Here is a 22704-nt window from a genome sequence, read left to right as displayed (position 1 = left end):
CTGAGATCATGACCTGAGCCAAAGGCAGAGGCCTAACCCACTGAGCCACCTAGGCTCCCCAAGAGTTCCCATTTTAAAAACATCTGCCCTGGATGTTGTTCATCAAGCAGTAGGTCCTCTTATAAAGTGAATAATCATTTCACATTGTTTCGTAGTTGCGTCTGTCTGGTTTGGGGGCATAACTGAGTGGCAGAGTAGCTCTGGGCACCTTCCCTCCTGTTGTCTACGTAGTTTCTCCCACCCTTCAATTGCCTATAGTGGTAGAACTTTTTTCTAGGTTTCAGAAACACCCCTACACAATGATTCTGAACCCTAACTGCACATCAGAACTACACAGAAAGTGTTTAGTATATGTGCTGCCGAAGCGAGCACTACACAGAAAGTGTTGAAAATGTTGAGTGAAGCCTGGATGCCCCCTTACTCCAGTGAACCCTGAATTTTTTAAAAAAAGATTTATTTATTTATTTGACAGAGAGAGAGAGAGAGAGAGCGTGATCACAAGTAGGCAGAGAGGCAGGCAGAGAGAGAGGAGGAAGCAGGCTCCCCGCCGAGCAGAGAGCCCGATGCGGGGCTCGATCCCAGGACCCTGGATCATAACCTGAGCTGAAGCCGGGGCCTTTAACCCACTGAGCCATCCAGGCGCCCTGAACCCCGCATTTTTGAAGCCAAGACCTGAGGATCCTCAGGTGATTCTAGGGGGTGGCCTGGGCTGAGACTCATTGCCGTAGTCCTTTGACTTACATAGGTGAGCCCCACCAGTGGTTGGTTTTCTGCTTCTGTATTGTCAGCTAATGGGGAGAAATACCTCTTTTCCAGGATGCTCAAGTTATCATAAGTGGGACCTTCTGAAGTATCAGGTCTTGTTTTTCTCTAATGAAAGATTTTTAGGGGCTCCTGGGTGGCACAGTTGGTGAAGCGTCCGACTCTTGGTTTTGATCTCAGGGTTGTGAGATCGAGCCCCATGTTGGGCTCCACGCTTAGTGCAGAGTCTGCTTGGGGTTCTCTACCCTCTCCCTCTCCCACTATGTGCACTTGCCTGCTTGCTCTCTCTCTAAAACAAATAAATCTGAAAAGACTTTTAATCCTAACAGTGAACTTAAATGCGTAATTCAGGAATGAAGTTGTTTCGGCTGGTAAAGTGGACTATTTCTGTGTAGTTGCAGTCTTTGTTTTCAGCAGATCATTAGGTGGAAGTCAAGCTGGAAAAGCCAGCAGTGGAGGGCTTCCTCAGTGGACCGGGCCGGCCTTCGATGTCAGCACCGCATTTGTGTTCTTTCATTTTCAGCAGATCATACTTTAGCAGCTTTTTCTGCTCAGAGCAACTCTTCTGAGTAACTTTGGTTTTCATTAACAACCAAAGTGACTCGTTCAGGGGAATCTGGGGACATTTTGGGAGCCATAGAAAGGGTGGAGGGTATCTTCCTCTGGATGTACAGGATACAGGGGCCTAAGTTAGGCAGCTCTAGATCTTGCGGGGTATTTAAGAAACCACTGGCAATGGCCAGCAAATTGAAGAAAGTCATTTATGTAGTAACCCTGCTTGTTTTCAGACGTGTTTAAACTTGAAGCTCTGGTTTAGTGATGCACTGTCCTTTCTGGCAGGTGGCCTTCGGTAGCCCGGCTTCTGTTGGTTTGGTTCCAGTGTATTTCATTAAGTGAAAAATCCTGTAGGACAGATGCACTTACGGGCTTCTGCCCATGTAGCACTCTGTTTAATGGAACGCTTGTGGTTTGACTCAGTGTTACTGGCAGTAACCGTGCGTGGCGTGGGGTCTGAGTAGGTGGTCAGGGGGTCTAGGCAGCTCATGGAGGTTGAGCTGGGCCAGAGCAGTCTGTGGCGTAGTGATGGGGAACTACAAGAGTGGGCGCCCTTACGGTGACAGCAGGCAGCAGAACACAGATGTCATGCCCAGTGTTGTGGGTGGTGCTCAGTGCTACCAGCAAGAGTCTTTGGGCCGAGGAGCGCAAAACCTTAAAAAAAAAAAAAAAAAAATCCCAGTGTGTGGATGTTTTCAGACAATGTTTGAGAATACTCCTGATGTAAATGAAAGGTTAACACTGCGGGCCTTGCCATCAAGGGCTGCTTTTGTAATACAGCTGCCTCGTCCACCTTATTTGTGGGCATGCATTGATTGATTGTGCATCAATTCTAAAAACCCATTATGAGGTATAATTTAATACAGTAAGTGTACCCTAGATTTTAAGTTTTCATCTGGGGTTTGATAAGGACATGCCAGGCTAGCTACTACCACAATCATTCTGTTGCCCTGGAAGTTTCCTCATGCCCTTTTGCTGTGAATCTCTACCCCGTACCAAGGTGGTTCCTGATCTGCTGTCTCTCGAGGCTTTCCCCTTTCCTAGAATTCTGTTGAGGCGGAATGACACGGCGTGTGCTCTTTTCTCTGGCTTTTCTTACTCTGCATAACATTCTAAGGTTCCTCTATCCTGTAGGAATTCTCTCCCTTCAGTGAGAATTAGAATTTCATTATATAGCTGTACCGCAGATGCTTTCTTCACCTCCTCATGAACACTGGTTGTCCCGGCGTTTGTTAGGATGGAAGCTGTGCTCTACCTTCATGTGGGAGTCTTGGGTGGGTAGAGGCGTTCACTTCCTGTGGGTAAACTACCTGGAAGTGAAATTGTTGGGTCACATGATGTGTGTTTTCTTTTAGAGGAAGCTGCCAAGTTTCTCCAAAGTGTCTGTGTTGACACCTGCACCAGCAGTCATGAGTATTCCCCTTCTGTTGTATCCTCACCAGCGCTTGCTGGTGTCAGTCCTGTTAATTTTATGGTGCACCAATTTAAAAGGGAAGAATTTTTTTGTCCGCAAGAACAGGAGTCCACATTGATGACAGAAGAGTGAATCGGAGCACAGATAGGTCGTTCTCAGTGAAATTTGTTTTTTAAAGAAAGTTGGAGCCAAAAAGAGAGGGGGACAGTAAAGACTGGGAGAGCACCCACTTTGCACTGGACGTGGGTTATTTGTTTGGTAGGCAAGGGTAGTTGGGGTAGGGAATGAAACCGAGTTTTTAAAAGGTTGACCTGCCCTCATACTTTTTGATTACATCTGTGATTTGTTTTACCCTTTTTTTCCCTTCTGAATTTAAAACATGAAAGTGGATTTTTCTTTAGTTTGGGAGACCACATGGTATTTGTGAATGATTTTCCTCTGGGTCAAAATATATGCTCTTAATAAGTTTTCTGTAAGGCTTAATTCAGATTGTCTTGATTCTGTTTAATTGTTATATTTAAAAATTAAGGGTTATATCTTGGTTATATTTAAAGATTATATTTAAAAGTGAAGCCACCCAGTCAGTGAAGCCATCACTGACTGGGTGGCTCAGTGGGTTAAGCCTCTGCCTTTGGCCCGTGTCATGATCTTAGGGTCCTGGGATCAAGCCCCACATCGGGCTCTCTGCTCAGCGGGGAGCCTCCCCCCCACCCCTGCCTCTCTGCCTACTTGTGGTCTATCTCTCTCTCTCTCTGTCAATTAAATAAATAAATAAAAATTGTGCTTCTTGCTGGAACATCTCTGATCTTAAAAATAGGAGAATAGGGGTGCCTGGGTGGCTCAGTGGGTTAAAGCCTCTGCCTTCAGCTCAGGTCATGATCCCAGGGTCCTGGGATCAAGCCCCTCATGGGGCTCTCCGCTCAGCGGGGAGCCCGCTTCCCTTCCTCTCTCTGCCTGCCTCTCTCCTTACTTGTGATCTCTATCTGTCAAATAAATAAATTAAAAAAAATATTTTAAAAAAATAGAATAAAGACCAGAGCAGTCAGGGTGATTTGATGGCACTGACATATGGGAAGTTTCTTCATGTGGAGGATGGAGAGGCTCTCATTTCTTATCCTTAGAACTTATATTTCCCGCGGGGTTTTCTCTTCATCTTCCTCTTCCTCAGTTCACTTGTTCAGCAAGGCCTTTTTTCAGCACCTACTGTATGTCAAGTCCATTAACTGCTGGCAATACAAAGATGAATTTAACTTGGTTCCTGTTCTTTTTAAAACAAAAACCTTATGGGGACATAATGTATCTGCAGTGAATTTCACCCTTTTAAAGTATATATGATGAATCTTAACAAATGCACATATTTGTTTAATCCCCTCCACAGGTAGGGTATTTTTCAGCCCTTCTCTGGCTCCCAACTTCCCGGGTGCCCCCTGCAGCCTGTCTTCTCATTCACCCTGGGCCCCAGTAAAGGTGGAACCACTGCTAAAGTTTCCTTATTGGTGTTCTGCTTGCTTTCCTTTTTCTTCTCTTATTTCCTCCCCCCCCCCAACCTTACTTCCCAGATCAGCACCTAGGTGATTGTAATGAAAATTGAAGTAGGTGGACTCTTGAACTTCTACCAGAACTATCCTAGATAACAGGCACTAAATTCACTCCCTAATAATTTATCAGGTCTTTTCCATGTGATAAAAATTCTAGATAGCAAGTTATCATACAATGTGGGCTCTTTTATCTTGCTGTTTAGTGTTAGTTCAGAGCAGAACAAGTTTTTGTGCAAAGTAACTAATGTAGACATAGGGCTGGAAAGTTGGTAAAAAATGGATTTCTTTTAGAAGAATCATGTTTTCTAGTTGGAGATGCATTTGTGGGAACAAGTTTTAGCTCAGAGTATACAGCCAACGCATTACAGATCCTGCTTCGGAAGGTGAGAGGCGATCTTTTTTTTTTTTTTTTAAAGATTTTATTTATTTATTTGACAGACGGAGATCACAAGTAGGCAGAGAGGCAGGGAGAGAGAGAGGAGGAAGCAGGCTCCCCGCTGAGCAGAGGGCCCTATGGGAGGCTGGATCCCAGGACCCTGCGACCTTGACCTGAGCCGAAGGCAGAGGCCTTAACCTACTGAGCCACCCAGGCGCCCCGAGAGGCGATCTTCTGATAGGACTTCAGTAGTCACATAAAATAGACTACATGAAACTAGACACTACATCGTGCTCTTTCGTTTGAATTGTGAGGCGAGTGCACTGCCTGTGGGTGTGGCTTTGTCGCACAGTTTGTCCATTCTGTCCCCTTCTCAGGACCCCTCTACTCCAACTTAGTCCATTAAGGATCAGGCCTTCCTCTGCCTCCCTCTTTGTTGGCTTTTGCCTCTTGTAACGCTCACTGCAACTCACATTCCACACATTCTGTGACAAAACTGTAAATGTCGTAGTGTCTTGAACGCAGTGTCTGTTTTATTCAGTTTCTTCTTATAATCTAGCATGATTCAGTGTGGCTAGTCGGTGCCCACCCATTACATATGGTTAAGTCAGTGAAATTCCTGTTGTGCATCGACTGTCTGAACAGTGTCATGTCCACGTGTCCCCACACCACCCACACCACTTTGTGGAGTTGAAAGTGTGCCGTGACCCACCGACGGTTCAGTAGATGTCAGCGTGCATCAAGGAGGACGCGTGATCAGTCAGGTTGAGTAAAGGGGCACCTGGAGGGCTCAGTTGGTTAAGCGTCTGCCTTCAGTTCAGGTTGTGGTTCTGGGGTCCTGCGATCCAGGCCCCTGCTAGGCTCCCCGCTTAGCGGGTACCTGCTTCTGCCTCTCCCTCCCTCCCCACGTGTGTGCGCGCGCGTGCGTGCGTGCACATGCGCACACATGCACGCTCTAGCTCAAATAATTGTTTTTAAAAAGTTTAGTAAAGAAATGAGATTTTTTTGCAAGCACTTTTTTTACTTTATTGAGATATAATTCACATACCATAAAATTCACCGATTTTTAAGATTTTATTTATTTATTTGACAGACAGAGATCACAAGTAGGCAGAGAGGCAGGCAGAGAGGAGGAAACAGGCTCCCCGCTGAGCAGAGAGCCCGATGCGGGGCTCGATCCCAGGACCCTGAGATCATGACCTGAGCTGAAGGCAGAGGCTTTAACCCACTGAGCCACCCAGGTGCCTCAAATTCACCGATTTTTAATGAGTACGTTTTAGTGGTTTTTAGTGCGTTCACAGAGTTGTGCAACCATCACAATTATAGAGCATTTCATCACTTCAGAAAGAAACCTCCTGTCCGTTAGCAGTGACTCCCCGTTTCCCGTCCCGGAGCCCGTGACGACCACAGTTTACCTTCTGTCTCTAGAGACTGCCTTCCTCTGGACATTCCGCATGGATGGAATGCGACAGCTTGGGGCCCTGACACGTCTGACTTCTTTACGTAGCGTGATGTTTTCAGGCTTTATCCATGTGGTAGCAGGGACTCACCTGGGGACATTTCCAGACCCTGTTCCTCTGTCCCGGTTCGATCCAGGAGACACTGTGGAGCCGGGGGAGCCGGAGGCGGCCGAGGCCAGCGCCCTCGTGTCAGAGGCGAAAGTGAGACTTGCCCTCGGAGCAGTGCTGGTCTGGCGTGTTTCAGCTTCTCTCCCAAACTCAGCCTTTTTGGGTTGGGGAACGGAGGAGGCGGAGACTGTGCCTCTCGGGGCTCTCGTTGGCGAATCGTGCTTCGTCCTTGCTGGGTGCGAGGCCGGACTTGGGCCTGGACTCCCGCAGTGGCTCTGGAAGCTGGGCTCACGCGGACGCCTGCCCGCCTCGGAGGCGGAGGGACAGGACGCGCGCAGCCCCGCGTTCACGCAGCACCGCCTTGTGTCTGGTCTTCCCGCAGAGGCCGGTCGCTTTCCAGGAGCGCAGTCGGAAGCGGACGGCGTGCCTCGGTGGCGCCTCGCGGATGCGCTCCCTCCTCCGGGCGGGCGCGCTGGACGCCGCGGAGACGCGCTGTGCTCGTGCGCCCTCTAGCGCCGCGCGCGCGCCGGTGCCGTTCCTCCCGGCGGCTGGCCGCGGGCCTGTGCCGAGCCCCCGCCTGCCGCGGGAACCTGCCTCGCGCCGAGCGGCCCCTCCGCTTTTCCTGTAGCGTGAGCATGACGTTTCCACGCTTGCCCGGCCCCTTCCTGGGTTTACAGAGCCAGACCCTCCTAAGAGCTGCGGCCTCGGGTCTCCGGAAGGCGAGACCCGGAGCAGCCGCGTCTGGGCGCTGCGCGTCAGGAGTGTCTTGTCTCCATCCTCGGTTGTGGCCTTGCCGCCTTTTCCTGCGGCGCGTCTTGCATCTGTTTTCAGCGTACCCTCTCTGGAAGGGATCGGAAAACAGTCAAACGTGCAGACAGTGGGAGTTCTAAAGCCTGAGCTGAGTTAGTTGGAAATGTGTCCCCCATAGTGGGCAAGAGCGTCTGCGCCTCGCTGGCTCGCCTCCCGGAGAGAGAAATGCAGAGGCCGAAAGCCCCTGGGGCACTGACCTCGGGCCTTTCGTGTGGGCATCGGGCTGCTGGGAAGGGAGCGATCTGTTTTGCTTTCTTGTTTCTCCTTGTGACTCCACCATTCAGCCCGCTCTGGTGGGGGTTGGTGGGGGTTGCGGAAAACCTAGAGGGAGTTTCCAGTTTTGCCTTAGACGGTATCTGCTACCGCTGTTAGAAGAGTAACATTGTAAACGACAGCATAAACGTTTTGTAATGCAGTTGGGCGACAGAGGGCCTTCAGGCACCTTTTGTTTCATCCGCACCGAACCTGTGGACTGAGTGTCCGTCTGCGCTGGGCCCTGCACCGGGCTTTGGAAATGCAAGAAAGAAGGCGCTACTGCTGCTGCTCCCACGCAGACTCAATTGTCCTGTTTTATCTTTCTGTGCTTTTATGAGACAAAACAAATTCATGCGATCAGTGGAGTTTTCTTCCCCACTAAATTATAAATCCTGTGAAATGAGGCAGAATCATTTTTACCTTTTTTAACCAAGACTCCTATAATATTTTTTTCCTTAGAAAGGCGTTAAAATCCACTTATTAATAATCCTCCAGAGGAAGGAGAATGTTTCACACTCACAGAAAGAGAGGGTAAGGGTTTTTCTCACAATTGAGTGTTTTCTGTTTTGGCTATAAAAAAAATCTCTTCATTTGGAAATAATTTCAAATTTACAGAAGTTGCAGAAATAAAAGTAGCATGAAGAGCTCCCTTTTACTCCTTTACCAGGATTGACCAGTTCAGATCGAACCCCCTTTGCTTAGCCATTGCCGTGGCTTGACTTCTCTTGTCGCGTACATGTGTATTCCCAAACTTGAACACACACACGGACACACACTCCTTCCTCCACCTTCTGATACTGGAGAGGTCGTGTACCATGATCTTTTACCCCCGTATGCTTCTGTGTGTTTCCTAAGATTACAGATGTCTTCTTACATGACTGCAGGAGGACAGTTACTCCTTTCATAAGTGTACACTGGTGCAGAACGTTTTACAACCCGCTGTCCGTATTCTGATCTTGTCAGTTGACCTCATAATCTCTTTCATAGCATTTCCCTCCAGGACTGGGTCCATTCTGGGGTTGCACTGTGTTTACTTGTCATGTCTCTTTAGCTTTTGCCATCCGGGATATTTCCACAGTCTTTCACGGCACTGACTTTTTTGAAGAACGCGGTCCTGCCCCTCTCTCTTTGGTCACGCTCTTCATTTTGCCAAACACCTAGGATAATCTGTGATTGAAAATTAGGACGGCTTTTGGAGCAGGAGGTGGTAGAACCTGAGCACGTGGCGGCAGTCGGCGGTCCTGAATCTCCCCGACAGGTGCTGTGGTGTCCCGGCGCAGCGTGGCTTCAGCCCTCTGTCAGATGCGTTCAGTTGCGTACTTGCCTGTGAAATGAGGGCCAGCATACTCTGTCCCAACACTGGGATTTGCTCTCGCATAAATATTTGGCCTTTATCTTTGTAGTTTTTATCAGAATGTTAAAAAGTTACCTTTTTTTCCCTCCCATTGAATTCATGTAAGCTAACTCTCCTAATTGCCTTTCTGGAACAGTGCGGGTAATAAATGCTTATTTGTGGTAATGCTTCCCGTCAGTTTTGAATGATGTAGATGATTTTGTTAAACACTGAAATGATGTCATAGCCTCAGAATTTTTATGGGATATTCTGTTAAATCGTTCCAAGTGAACATTTGAATGGTTACCAAAGAGGCATTCGTTACTGTGCCTAGAAAGAAATAATTGTCTGTTTCGTTGCATGCATTGCGGAGGGTGGAGATCCGCTTTCGGGAAGCTTTCCCTTGTCTGAGTCCCCAGTTACTTGCGCTCTGCCGATCATGAGACTGAACTCCCTCCTTACTGTTCCTTATGACACTGGCGTTTCCGGCTGAGCAGCAGTATGTGTGTCCAGATTCAGAGGAAGAAGGTCTGGGTCGTTTCTCTGCCATGAACATAAGGGGAATCGCCATTCTGTAGGAACAGATCCTAGCCTAGCTCCTCGGGGAGGCGAGCACCTTGCACAAATGCTGCCATCCTTGGCACCAGCTTCCTAGCGGTCCCCTCTGTCCTCTCGGTCACACAACTGAAGTGACTGTTGTTTATACTGTGGAGGTGTAGCCGCTCACTGTCAAAGACTCATGCATTTGAGGGGTTGGAAATCCGTCTGATTGTGGCCAGAGGATGTGATTCACGGGTACCTTGGCGGCCCTGCTCACTGATGCACGTGAGCCACCGTCCTGCAGCTCCCAGTGCCGTGACAGCAGCTTCCCTGCCCTTTGTTGAGTGCCAAGTGATATTTTAGCGTCACACCGTTGATAGTTTGCAGTTGCTTATGACGGCTCTTTGGGATTAAATGTTTTCATCAAGTCCTAATCTGTTGTCAGGGAGATCTTGAAATGAACACAGGCACAAATTTGGGGGGCAGACTTGTAATGTCTCTGCAAAATGGGCATCTTTGAAAAGTTGTACAGTCATTTCAGAATTGTTTGCAGAGACTTTTTATGAGTAACTTTTTGAATGCATAAGGTATTTACATGGTCTGGAACTAAGAATTCTGACCAGAGACACACTAGGAATCTGGTGTGGCTGCCCTGCCTCCACTTTGCTTTCCCTTGACTCTGGCTTTTCTTCCCTTTTGTACCCAGAGTGTGCTCTTTGCTTAACAGTTTCCTGGTGATTTTCTCCCCTCCTGTACTGCAAGCTCTTTCGTGTTTTTCCCCAGTTAGGTTTGTGATTGAAGATATGTATCTGGTAGAGAAATGGGTGCCATGAAGTTGTAACAGAAACACACTTAGGGGCGCCCAGGTGACTCCCATCGGTTGAGCGTCTGACTCTTGGTGTCGGCCCAGGTCATGATCTCAGGGTCCCGGAATCCAGGCCCGCGACGACCTTCTCCCTCAGTGGGAAGTCTGCTTGAGATTCTCTCTCTTCCTCTGCCCCTGCACTCTATCTAAAATAAGCACGTCTTTAAAAAAAAAACATTTACAATCTATAGGAAAGTTTTTCTTTTCTTTTCTTTTTTTTTTTAAGATTTCATTTATCCATTTGTCAGAGCGAGAGAGCGCTCACAAGCAAGGAGAGCAACAGGCAGAGGGAAAAGCGGCTTCCCCTCTGAGCAAGGAGCCTGCACTGGGCAGGTCAGGCTGATCTGTTTTCTGTCCTTACCGTTTTGCCATAGAATGTTACACAAATGTAATCATACCACATGTAGCTTTTGAAGTCAGACTTCTTTCCCTTAGCATGATGCTTTTGAGAGCCACTGAGCAGCATTTCATTTATAGACGTACCACATTCACCTCTTGACGGACATTTGGGTTGTTTTAGTGTTATGAGTAGAGCCGCTGTAAACCTCAGCATGCAGGTGTTTTCCGTGGACATAGGTCTTTATTTCTCCTGGGTGGGTAGGTGTGGGGTAACTTGGTATGAAACTGCCAAACTCTTCCCAAAAGAAATTCCCAAACTCTGCCAAAGCGGCTGTACCGTTCTGCATCTGTGTCAGCCATGTGGAAAGCTGCAGTCATTCTTTAATCCTCAGCATTTGGTATCGTCGGGAATATTTTCTCCTAATTTATGGTTTGTGTTTTCATTTCCTGCTGAGTAAACTGAGGTTTTATATCTAGACTTAAGATGTCTGTCTGTAGTGGGGCTGTAAGGGAGTCAGCAGAGTCGTTTCCTCCCCCCCACCTTCTTCCTCTTCCTTTGCACTGGATAGACCTTTCCCTTCCAGAGCTCGCGGTTACACCTGACAGCGGTTAATACAGGCTTTCGCCTGGTGTTGGAAACGGTAAGAGGGTCTGAGTTCCTGTTACAGACGATTTCTAAATTGTTTTGGGACTCTGCTTATTTTTACCATTACTATCAATGCACAGTTTCTTTGTGGATTTTTGCAAGTATATGTGAATATTATGTGACGATGTTCTTATTTTTAATACATATTTGCGGTCTGGCTAGCTATTGCCAAAGAGCCCTCTGGCAGTATTTTCCCATGAAATATTGGTGCATTGGGGCGCATGGGTGTCTGAGTCATTGAGTGTCTGACTCTTGGTTAGGCTCAGGTCATGATCTCAGGCTCAAGAGATTGAGCCCCCAAAGGGCTCTGCCCTCCTCGGGGAGCTTTAGATTCTCTCCCTTCCCTCTACCCTCCCCCTCTGCTCCTCCCCCTGCTCACACTTGCACACTCTAAAATAAGTAAGTAAATAAAAAAAAATCTTAAAAGAAGGATCAGTGCATTCTTTCTTTCTTTCTTTTTTTTTTTTTTCAGATGTATTTATTAGAGAGCACATGCACACAAGAGGTGGAGAGGGAGACTCCCAAGGAGATTCCTCCCACTGAGCTTGGAGCCCAACATGGGGCTTGATCCTAGGACCCTGAGATCATGACCTGAGCTGAAATCAGGAGTCAGACACTTAACTGACTGTATGACCAACCAGGCAGCCCTCGGTGCAATCTTACTAATATGCTGTGAGAGTTCGTTGTTATTTATTCACGTTTATGATAATAATGGGCATTTCCATTTATATAATATGTGGTTACTGGTTATTTTTGAATCACATGCTTGTACATTTCGCAGCAGGTCACTCAGCTCCATTAGAGCCGAGGAACCACAACTCTGCTTACCATTTTTTCTTTTTTTTAAAGGTTTATTTATTTGAGAGAGAGAGTGAGTGAGCAGGTGAGGGGCAGTGGGAGAGGGAGGTCAGGCTCCATCCCAGGACCCTGATCAGGACCCGAGCTGAAATCAAGGGTTACTCACTTTAACCAACTGAGCCACCCAGGCACCCTATCTGCTTACCATTTTTTTTTTTTTTTTAGATTTTATTTATTTATTTGACAGACAGAGATCACAAGTAGGCAGAGAGGCAGGCAGAGAGAGCAGGGGAAGCAGGCTCCCCACTGAGCAGAGAGCCCGATGCGGGACTCGATCCCAGCACCCTGGGATCATGACCTGAGCCGAAGGCAGAGGCTTAACCCACTGAGCCACCCAGGCGCCCCTGCTTACCATTTTTATCCCCCAGTACTGATCTTTGTGCATGGTGTTAGTAGGCTCTAAATAATTATTGACTAGATGAATGAGTAATTTAGTGAGCGGTTCTCTGTTGTAGAAATCTAGTCATCCCGATTCTTGTCAGTGACTTCGTTTTTAAAGCTCCAGGAGAAAATGAGCTGCTGGGCACCTGCCACACTTGCTTCTGCCGTTGAACCGGTTGTTTTCCCACGAAGTCAGTGTTCAGAGTCCTGTGAAGGGTTTACAGCTAGACCTGTGTCTGTTCAATAATTTGTTTACACGCCAGGTTTAAATGAACTTTCAGGATAAAAAGGTACATATATATTTATCTTAAAGCTCGTTCATCAGGATCATTAGCATTTTTCTTTTTCTTTCTTTTGATAACTCTGTCTTCCCATGTGAACACTGTGAACCACGTTTTCTGCTTTCCAGTAGTGCATGTGCTGGAGAACACTGGCATGGAGGTAGTGAATGAGTCAGCAGAAAGGTGCACGGGACACCTGGAAGTGTCTGTGAGCCAGAAAGTTGTCCTTCAGGCAGGACTCTGCTGTGGTGTACAGGTGTGGTGTGGTGTACAGTGTTTCAAAGTAAGCTTTATCGATTTCACAGTGTTCGCTGACAATTTATGAAAAGGCTCAGTAGTATTTTCTTTTATGTAATTGGAAATCTCCATTATGCAGACCCTTGATTTATTTCCTTAAGAAAGGGTGTTGGGCTTCTGGCCTACATATTTCATAGGATTGGCATAATATGTAGCATTTTCCCTGAAAGCATATAAATTGAATATTTTATGTGATCAGTGACTTTTTTTTTCTTTTCCAGTATATTTTTGGAGATTTTAGCCCTGATGAATTCAATCAGTTCTTTGTGACTCCTCGCTCTTCAGTTGAGGTAAGACAAAACGTTTTATTGAGTATGTGTGTAGATAAAATTACTGGTTATGTTTTAGTTTTGATTTTTTAAAAATTTATGCTTTTGTGATAAATCTACTGTACGGAAACGTATAGAAAAGAAACTAATAGAAATGCCCAGACCCACCACCAGATTTGACTGATACTGACATTTTGCTATATTTATATAGCAAAGACATCACAGATACAGTTGAAGCCTCCTTTGTACCCTTCTCCCATCTCATTCCGCTCCCTCCGCAGAAGTAACAGCTCTGCTGAGTTGGTATTGTTTACTGACTATGGTTTTCACCTTTTACTACACACAGGGGTGTGTATAGATAGATAGTAACATTGTAATTTTTTATGTGGTTTAAACGATAAATGGTTTCATACGCAGGGGTTAGGAGTGCCAACCCCGCTTCATTGGAAAATCTGCATGTAACTTTTGATGCCCCCAGAACTTAACTACTAATAGCCTAGTGGTGATCAGAAGCCTTACTGATCATAAGAACAATTGATTAGCACATTTTGTGTGTTACAAATGTTATGTGGTTATTCTTAGACTAAAGTAAGCCGGAGAAAAGAAAATGTTAGGAAAATAATAAGAGGAAATATGTTTATAGTGTTATACTGTATTTATAGAAAAAAAATCTGCCTGTAAAGTGGACTGCACAGTTGAAACCCATGGTGTCCAGGGTCAACTGTGTGTTCATCGTTTTGAGGTTTATTTCATACTAACGTATTGTTTGCTCTTATCTATGCTGATACGTTTTGTTTTTTGTTTTTTGATTTTAATTGCTAAGTACTGCTGGTAGAACAGATCTCAACAGCTGTCACAGCTCATTTGCCTTATCTCCTCGCAAGGACCATTGCGGTCTTTAGTTGGTACACGGTTGCAGAAATGTTGCAGTAAACGTATTTTACGTGCCTCTGTGGATTTCTCCAGGCTTTGGCCCTAGGAATGGAACTGGTCAGCGGGGAAGGAGTAAGTGTCTGTAGTTTCGCTGGAGACCGCTGATCTGCTTTCAAAGCGTGTAACAGTCTGCATCCCCATCAGCAGTGCACGAGCGTTCTCACCGTCTCATTTGAAGAAAAAATTCTTGCTTCTTAGTATAGGCATACTTAAAAATGTTGTTAGTCTGAATGGATTCTCATTGTTTTAATTTACAGTTCTCAGGTGACATAGTTGAGAACTATTTCATTACTTGCTTGTGCCCATTGACGATACAGATTTCCACTTCTTGAATTAAGCCTGTCTCCCCTGTCCACATTTTTTATTAAGTGGCATGTCTTTTTCTCGTTACTTATATGATTAGCGGTCTTTGGTTTTGCATGTTACAGGCATCTCGTTCTAGCATGAGGGCTTTTGAACTTCACGTATGATGCACTTTTATCTCTTTTGCTGCATAAGGGAAGGACGTTTTTAACTTAAATGTCAAATGTATTGGCTTTTTTCCTCATGGTTTGTAAACGTCTTTAAGAAATACTTTCTTTGCCTGAGGTAATAAAGACACTGGTTTTCTTCCAAAAGTTTTAAGGTTTTGTTTCCACTATAGTGTGTGGTACAGTTGGGGCGGACTTTGCTATGTCTGTGAGGTGCGGCCCTGATACGGTTTCTCCCGTGGTGGCCGTGAGTGGTCCCAGCGTCATTCGCTGAGCACTGGGCCGTTAGTTGCAGTTCTCGTGGCCGTGGCCTCCTGCTTTATCTCTGTATCCTTACCATTCGTTTTAGTGGTTGCAACTCTATAATCCATCTTCTGGGAGAGCACATACCCTCTTATACTTATTCAGAAGTGTTTTGATTCTCCTTCATCCTTTTTTTTTTTTTTAAAGATTTTATTTATTTATTTGACAGAGAAAGACACACAGCAAGAAAGGGAACAGAAGGAGGGGGAGTGGGAGAGGGAGATGGGGCTCGATCCCAGGACCCCAGGATCATGACCTGAGCTGAAGGCAGACGCCTAACGACTGAGCCCCCCAGGCACCCGATCCTCCCTCATCCTTAACTCTTCCTTGGGAATTTATGAACAGCATGTCAGGTTTCATGAAAAATCCTATTGAAATTTCATTTGGAATTGTGTTAAAATTATGGGTTAATTTATAAGAGAATTAGAATCTTTATGATAGTTTTCCTAAGCATGATTTTGGTATATTTTGGCATCCAGTCTCCTTGTATGTCCACTCTTTACGTGAGTAATGGTATCCATTTTAGTTGAATAACAGCTTACCTGGACCGTGTGTTCACATTCGCACTGTAAATGTGAAAACTGTTCAAATTGCATCGAAGAGGAGAAGGGTGGCAGGGATCGGGGGATGACGAATCAAGTAAAACTGTACTTAACTTTAATTAGACTTTAACCAGCCACTTAGATCCCCTAATAAATGTCCATGGTAGGTTTGCACGCGTGTGAAGTGTTTTTTGCACGGAGTTCTTTTATTTTTCGAAACTGGAGCAGGAGAGGCTGACTCCTTAGATTAGGAGCCACAGGGCCAGCGATGCGTGTGGCCTTGGCCAGTCCTTCTGCTTTACCTTGGCTTCTGGAACTCTTAAGCTCTTTCTGGAGCTGTGGAGGAAGGATTAGATGACAGTGTGTTGAAAGTGTTAGTTCAGCTGTACAGATGAGTGAAGGATTTATTGGTTTCTCCTGTTTCATTTTAGGAAAAGGGAAGAAATCAAGAAAGACAAAGCTTGTATCAGATTTTATTTTAGAAAACGAGTAAATCCAGTTCCGTGCCATCTCCGTCTGTTTTGTGTTCATTGATGGTAACAGTTAAGATTTTAAGGAATGTAAGGATATGAGCCAGGGAACCGTGAAGCTAAATTATACATTGTATTTCCTAAGGCAATAAAATGTATCTGCACATTTTAGATTCTGTAGAATAAGGCTTGAAGTTTAGTGTTTCCTGACCAAAAACAAAAACAAAACAGAAAAAAACACAGAAGTTAATTAGGCAAAACATAACCAGATCCCATATTTCCCAACCATTAGTGTTACCTGAGATTCTACTCTATATACTTCTCTAATGGTTTGAATTTTAAATCATTTCTGTTGCCGAATTGTGGTAAGATACAGGGGCACCTGCCAGGAATAGGACAGTCTGTGCTTTTTGCAGTTATGGTTTTAAAAAATGATAAAGCCCAACTTATGTTTTACAAAAGCTTTTTTCAAGTGTGTGCGTTTACGTGGGTTTGTGAGTGCCTGTTTGCCAGTAAGTGTCAGAATAAAACCTTGGGTTTTCCTGTGATGTGAAAGTGGAAAAGGTACCATATTTAAGTCTGAACAAGCTGGCCTCCTTCATCACTCTGCTGCATAAGCAGGCCAGGCAATCTTGGGCAGTTTTCTCCATCGCATTGTGCATTCTTTCTTTTTTTTTTTAAAGATTTTATTTATGTATTTGACAGACAGATCAGAAGTAGGCAGAGAGGCAGGCAGAGAGAAAAGGGGGGAAGCAGGCTCTCTGCTAAGCAGAGAGCCCGATGCGGGGCTCAATTCCAGGACCCTGAGATCATGACCTGAGCCGAAGGCAAAGGCTTAACCCACTGAGCCACCCAGGCACCCCACATTGTGCTTTCTTAAATGAGAAAATGGAGGTTGTCTAGTCACCTCACAGAAATGTTGGGAAATCACTAGTGTATGGAGGAGTACCTAGGGGATAGCAAACCAAGAGGATAAAGCTGTTGGTGGTAAAGTTACATCAAACTTTTTATTGCAGAAACAGTGACTCTGTCTTATCAGAATGAATTATAGCCAGAAATCTAAGTCTTGCTCATTTTGGGGTCTTCTGTGTTTTTGCTTTTGAGTATGCATTGACAGATGTTTCTATCGAAATCACATATGGTCGGTCCTGTAACCCGCAAAAAGGAAACTCAGGCTAATTAAGTGACTGGGCCAAACTATCTTTCTCAGTATTGTAATTATTATAATTCAGGAGTCTGGAGTATACTAATAATATAATCACAGGGGACACAGACTGTTTCATGGGGTGATGTGTGGCTGGATTGGTGGGTGTGGGAGTGATGTTCTCTTCCCCACACTGCGATGTCACTGGCTGGGCCTTTTATCTTGCACTGAACATGACTGCAGCCCTGACCGGCACTGCTCCCACCCTGTGCTCCTGGCACAAACGAGAACCTCTCCCTGGACTTCATATATTTCTTTGGCTGTGAGGGACTTGAGAAAACATGTTGTCTCTACTTGGGGCCAAGAACTGATAAAACAAAATTTGAGAATCAGCGGTGTTAAAATGTAGAAACATTCTACCTTTCAGCTGAAGCCCTGGTCCTCTCAGTTGAGTTTTGGACTCTTGTTATAGTTTGCCTGTTTGAAAGCTTGCCACTGGCCAGATAGGGTGGTCAGCAGTTTAACAGAATCAGAAGAGGGGCGCCTGGGTGGCTCAGTGCTTTGGGCCTCTGCCTTCTGCTCAGGTCATGATCTCAGGGTCCTGGGATCGAGCCCTGCATCGGGCTCTCTGCTCAGTCGGGAGCCTGCTTCCCTTTCTCTCTCTGCCTGCCTTTCTGCATACTTGTGATTTCTCTCTCTGTCAAATAAATACATTAAAAAATCTTAAAAAAAAAAAGAATCAGAAGAAACAACCTCAGCTGATTTCTTTATGTGATCCTAAATATTAATACAAATTTAAAGGTGACATACCTTTTCTAAAGCTCTATTCTAGTTTATAAGCCGTCGCGATTTAAAGGTGAATTTTTCTGGGACGCCTGGGTGGCTCAGTTGGTTAAGCGGCTGCCTTCGGCTCAGGTCATGATCGCAGCGTCCTGGGATCGAGTCCCGCATCGGGCTCCTTGCTCAACAGGGAGCCTGCTTCTCTCTCTGCCTCTGCCTGCCACTCTGCCTGCCTGTGCTCGTTCGCTCTCTCTCCCTCTCTCTCTCTCTGACAAATAAATAAATAAAATCTTAAAAAAAAAAAAGTGAATTTTTCCAACTGGAAAAAAAGCTGTCAATTTATTGGATAAGCATATTTTGAACCCCAGTCATAATCATGTCATTAGTGTTCAGAAATAAGGAGAGAAAGCTCATTGTTCTTGAGCCTTCCGGAACGCAACATTTGAGGCAACACATCCTTTAACGTGTCACTGAACACACAAGCCCAGGATGGCGTGGTTCCGCCGCAGGCGCGCTGTTATTCTCGGCGGTTTGCGTCTTCATGGGATTTCATAGGAGAGATTTAAGGTTCATGAGGGTCAGGATAAATAGTGGCAGTGCCAAAAAGACTTCAAGACACTTCATTTAGTTTATGAAATATATAAGCATATAAGATTGTGTTTACGTTTCCGGTGTACTGGTTTGATACATTTGACACATTTCTGTTGCAGGATTACTGCTGTAACTGTTAGCTATAGTCTCACATAATTACTGTTTCTTATAGTGGGAACAGTTAAAACCTGGCTTCTTAGTAGGCTTAAAGTTTATAGTAAGGTTTACTGTCTGTAATCCGCATACTGTGTGTAAGACATCTGGGACGTGCGTAACTGCTGGTGGCGAGTGGTGGAAGTCCTGACCCCGTGGCTCCCCGCTCCCCTGCCTCAGCCTTCGCTGGTATCAGGCCATTCGCTGTTTTTTCTTTTAAATTTGAGTTTCTGTGTTTTGTTTTTTTGTTAGATTGCAAAAATAAGGGCTATCATACAGTATTTGTTTAAAATATGACCTTCCTAATCAAAGGGCCTGAGTACTGACTTCACAAGACGGTAGCACTGTTTTCAGATTAAGTTGATTTTACTGTGCATCTAATATAACTGGATTTCAGTTTTTTACATTGCTCACCTTGAATTCATGTGTGAGTTTGATTTTATAACTTTTTATTCTTAGAAGTAGCTATATAGTTAAAGAGGGAACTTTGAGCAGTTCTCTGTCATAAATACACATTTACCACAGTCTGGGGGGCATCTTCTAAATGGTGGAGGTTTGTTGAATTAAAGGTGCCATGTGCGTGCAGAGTAAGGAAGACACACACACTCCCCTCTTTTGTTGTACCTGAATTCACTCCCACGCTAATTCCTACAGTTGCACTCCTACTAGCCTAGTAACTCTGAGTAAGTTTTGTAAACACGAAAAGAAAATGGCAGTGTTGCCTGGGGTCTGGAGTCCAGAGTCTGTTTTCATGTCCTGCCTCTGCCACTTAAGACATTTTGTGTAAATACAGCTTGATTTAAAAAAAACAAAAAACAAGCACTTTTACTGCCTCACAGTTGCATAGATTTCCATCACCAGGGGCAGCGAGAAGGCATTCTGCATCTGGGAGTTTGCTAAACTTCCTTAGTGACTGCAGGGGGAGAGGAACCTGACTGGTGCTCAGACGCACCTTTTTTGCTCCAGGTGTCTGTGCCCGCGGTGAATGCTGGCGCACTGTGTGAGCGTTTGAGTGGGCTTTGTGCTGCGGGTGCAAGGCCCAAGTGTAGCCCTAGTCAGACCCAGAACGGCTGCTTCTGTGTCCGCAGGAAGATCACCGGCGCCCCCCAGTGGCCAATGTGCAGCTCCCATTCCCGCAAGCCCTTGGTTTTGAGCTGCCCTTTGTTTCCTCGGGTTCTTACTTGTCACTCATTCCCTGGGGGAGAGAACTTCTTGACTGTGACCGTTGAATCGACCTGCTAAGAGTTAATTGGGGAAATCAGCTGAGGACGCCCCTGGCACAGCAGTTCTCAGACAGTGGTGGGCATGAGAAGTCTGGCCTGTCCTTCCGAGTGGACGTGCAGTGCTACAGGGGTGACAGACATGGGGTCACTAGGACTCACCTCTCTTAGTGGCCCAGGGCAAGTGGCTGTGGTATCTGTGGGCATTTTCTAACATCCTAGGAAAGGAAGGGCTTATTGTGGCTTTTTATTGTAGTTGACTTACATGTCCATTGGGATCTTTATTTTCATTTTTTGCCTCATTTTTGGATCTTAAGGACAATTTTTAAAATCATTCCTGTGGTACCTTTTATCTTAAATGAAGGTGATTTAATTTTACTGCCTATATTATTTTGGTAAAAAAAAATGTCATGAGAAAAGTTGAATGGATAAAGAGTTTAATGAAAAAGAATGTGTTGGGTTTGAACATTTTGTTGAGTTAAAATTTGTTTTCCACTTTCCTGTGCAGCTTCCTCCATACAGTGGAACAGTTCTCTGTGACCCCCAAGATCCCGACGAACTCCCCGACGGTAAGCTGGTTCTCTCCTTTATCTCCCCGACACGCTTTCTGGCCCTGTGTGCTGGGTGGGCCAGCTGTTCAGAAGTCACGGTTTCCTCCTGCTTCATACTTTCCGAATAAACGTTCCCTGACTGCTTGAGGTTTTTGCTGTAAACTAGCATGTTTGATGTCTGAATCGTTTTGATTAATGAAGTATATTCTGTGCTTCAGACTGTTAGATGTTCCAGGTTTAAGCATGGAAATAGTTGTTTGATGCCATTTTTTCTTGACCGTTGTCAGTGGCACACGTGTGTCCTTTATAGCCAGCGGTTTTGGTAAAAGTTCCCCAGTGGCCTTTCTTCTGGTCGTAGAGGCTGCTGCAGGCAGAGCTGGTGATTCTCTGAGAGCGTGCTCTTTGCAGGGCTCAGCCGACAGCTCTGATCTGTTCTGCAGTTTTCATTTCTGTCCCAGTCTGTTCCTTAATGTTCTCGGGAAGTCAGAGGACCTTTTTACTTCCCGGTCTGTTGCTTTTCTGGTGTCTGTCCCAGATAGAGAGCTCATTACTGGGGACAGTGCTCAGTGATTTTGTGCGGTTGAGGACTGGTGGCTTGTTTTCGTGCTGCAGAAGGCCGGGGCGCGGGTCCGTGCGAGCTGTGGGGCCTCATGCACCATGTGGATCATTAAAGGCCCTTGCTGGGCTTGGAGAAGCAGATGGGGACCCTTTGCTTTGAGAGCCAGGGGCCTGGTTCCCTGTTTCATTAGCATAGTCAGACCTGTGAATGGGGTTTTCATTATAATTTAAACATCAGCCTTGAAGAACCTGTCCAGACTTTTTATGTACAGTACAGTCGGAGAGTCGACAGCATCTAATGTCCTTAGCGGTTTGGAGGAAACCATGATCTGGGAGGCTGAGGGAAAAAGCAGTGCTAGGGACGACTGGGTGGCTCAGTCAGTTATGTGTCTGCTTTCAGCTCAGATCATGATCCCGGGGTCCTGGGATCAAGCCCCCCCCGTGGGCTGCCTGCTCAGTGGGGGCCTGCTTCCCCCTCTCCCTGCTGCTCCCCCTGCTGGTGTGCTCACGCCCTTTCTCTCTGTCAAATAGATAAATAAATAATCTTTTAAAAAAAGAAGAAAAAGAAGGAGCAGTTCTAGTGGTGGCTGAGGACAAGAGTGCAAGGGAGTGAGCTGGAGGGGTCCAGACGCCCCGCCTGGCTGGCCAGCCTGCGGAGCCCCTGCTCGCTGAGTCTGCCGCCGTCTGTCCCCGAGTACTCGGCGCGTAGGAAGTGTGCTGCAGTGGCTTACTCAGCGCTTTCCCTTTCGTGCTACTCCTTTCTTTCTCGTTCAGTTCACGGTCTCACCGTCTTCCCAGGGCCCAGGCTGCAGGTTGGAGGCTCCACCAGCTCCTCTCCGTGGCCTCTCCCTCCCTTCCTCACACCGCACCCCTCCTTTTAGGCTGTCTTCTTGGCCTAGTTCCTGCCTCATGGCTCCTCTTCTCCATTGTCTCTTCTCTCAAGTCCATCTTGTAATCTGCCAAAAACACAGCTGGGATCTGGCCACCGGCTCACGCTGCCAGTGACAGGGCAGCTTAAAGGCGCATTTCCCTGGGGCCTTTCCTGTTCTCTTGTGTTTCTGTGACGTTTATTTCTTTCACAGTGCCTGTCCCGCTGGCCGGGAATGAGTCTGCCTCCCTCTTTAGCCAGTTGGGCTCTGGGTGGCAGGGATCAGGATCGCCCATTTCTCTGTGCTCAGCAGCTGCGCACTGTACTTCTGGAATGTTGTAAACCATCAGTGTGTTTTTGGGTGAGTGATTAGGATGATTTGTTCTCCCGCCCACTGTGGGGAGCTACAGCAAGCCCTTTCAGGGGCTCCTCATCATGGCGTGCCTTTTATACCTCTGCTTTTTTTAGTCTGATCCTAGAGCTGGCATTGACTCCCCCAGCCCTCCAGCCAGCTCTCCTGCCAGTTCCGCTGACTTCCCTGTGGCTTCTGACTGAAATCGGTTGCTCTTTCCTATATCTGGAAGCACCTTTCTGGGAAGCCGGGAGGCCTTCTCTTGCCCTGCCTCTGCACTGCTTCGGTCCGAGGTGTTTTTCTGCTACTCTCTGTCACTCCCGGAGGCAGGGACTTCGCTGTACTAATCTTGTACCCTCTGTGATAATAAGCACTTGGCACATAGCTAGGTGCTCTGTTAATTGGAGAAATCAGCCAACGAAGCCACTTAAGCAGCGCTTCCAAGACAGCGATGGGCACAGCAGTCTCTGGGGGCCCCCGAGCATTACCGACCGTGTGGCCCGTCCAGCACCCTGGGCGCCGCAGGGAGCACGCCTAGCAGAATGCTATGTTAGGATGGCGTTGTTTTATTTGAGCTGGTTTTCCTTCCCCCAGCAACCCCACTGTCTGTGTGGCCTGAGCACTGAGGCCCCATTCACCCGATGCGTCGACTGTATGTTTCAAGCCTGGGTTTGCAGGCTTT

At 46.3% G+C, this 22704-nt stretch overlaps 1 protein-coding gene across 1 annotated transcript in view; it reads left to right on the top strand.

The window, feature by feature from the left end:
- USP10 (ubiquitin specific peptidase 10) overlaps positions 1–22704 on the top strand; it is a gene marked incomplete at its 5' end in the record, with an annotated part of 71288 nt that overhangs the window by 18495 nt on the left and 30089 nt on the right. Inside the window, 2 exons of the mRNA XM_080829137.1 lie at positions 13040–13108; positions 20202–20262. Coding sequence (XP_080685263.1) covers positions 13040–13108; positions 20202–20262 — 130 coding nt within the window. The remainder of the gene's footprint in view (positions 1–13039; positions 13109–20201; positions 20263–22704) is intronic.

Source organism: Martes martes, assembly GCF_963455335.1.
Source record: "Martes martes genome assembly, chromosome: 17".
NCBI lineage: Eukaryota > Metazoa > Chordata > Mammalia > Carnivora > Mustelidae > Martes > Martes martes.
Note: the sequence above shows the minus strand (reverse complement) of the source record. Positions and strands in the feature narration are given on the sequence as shown.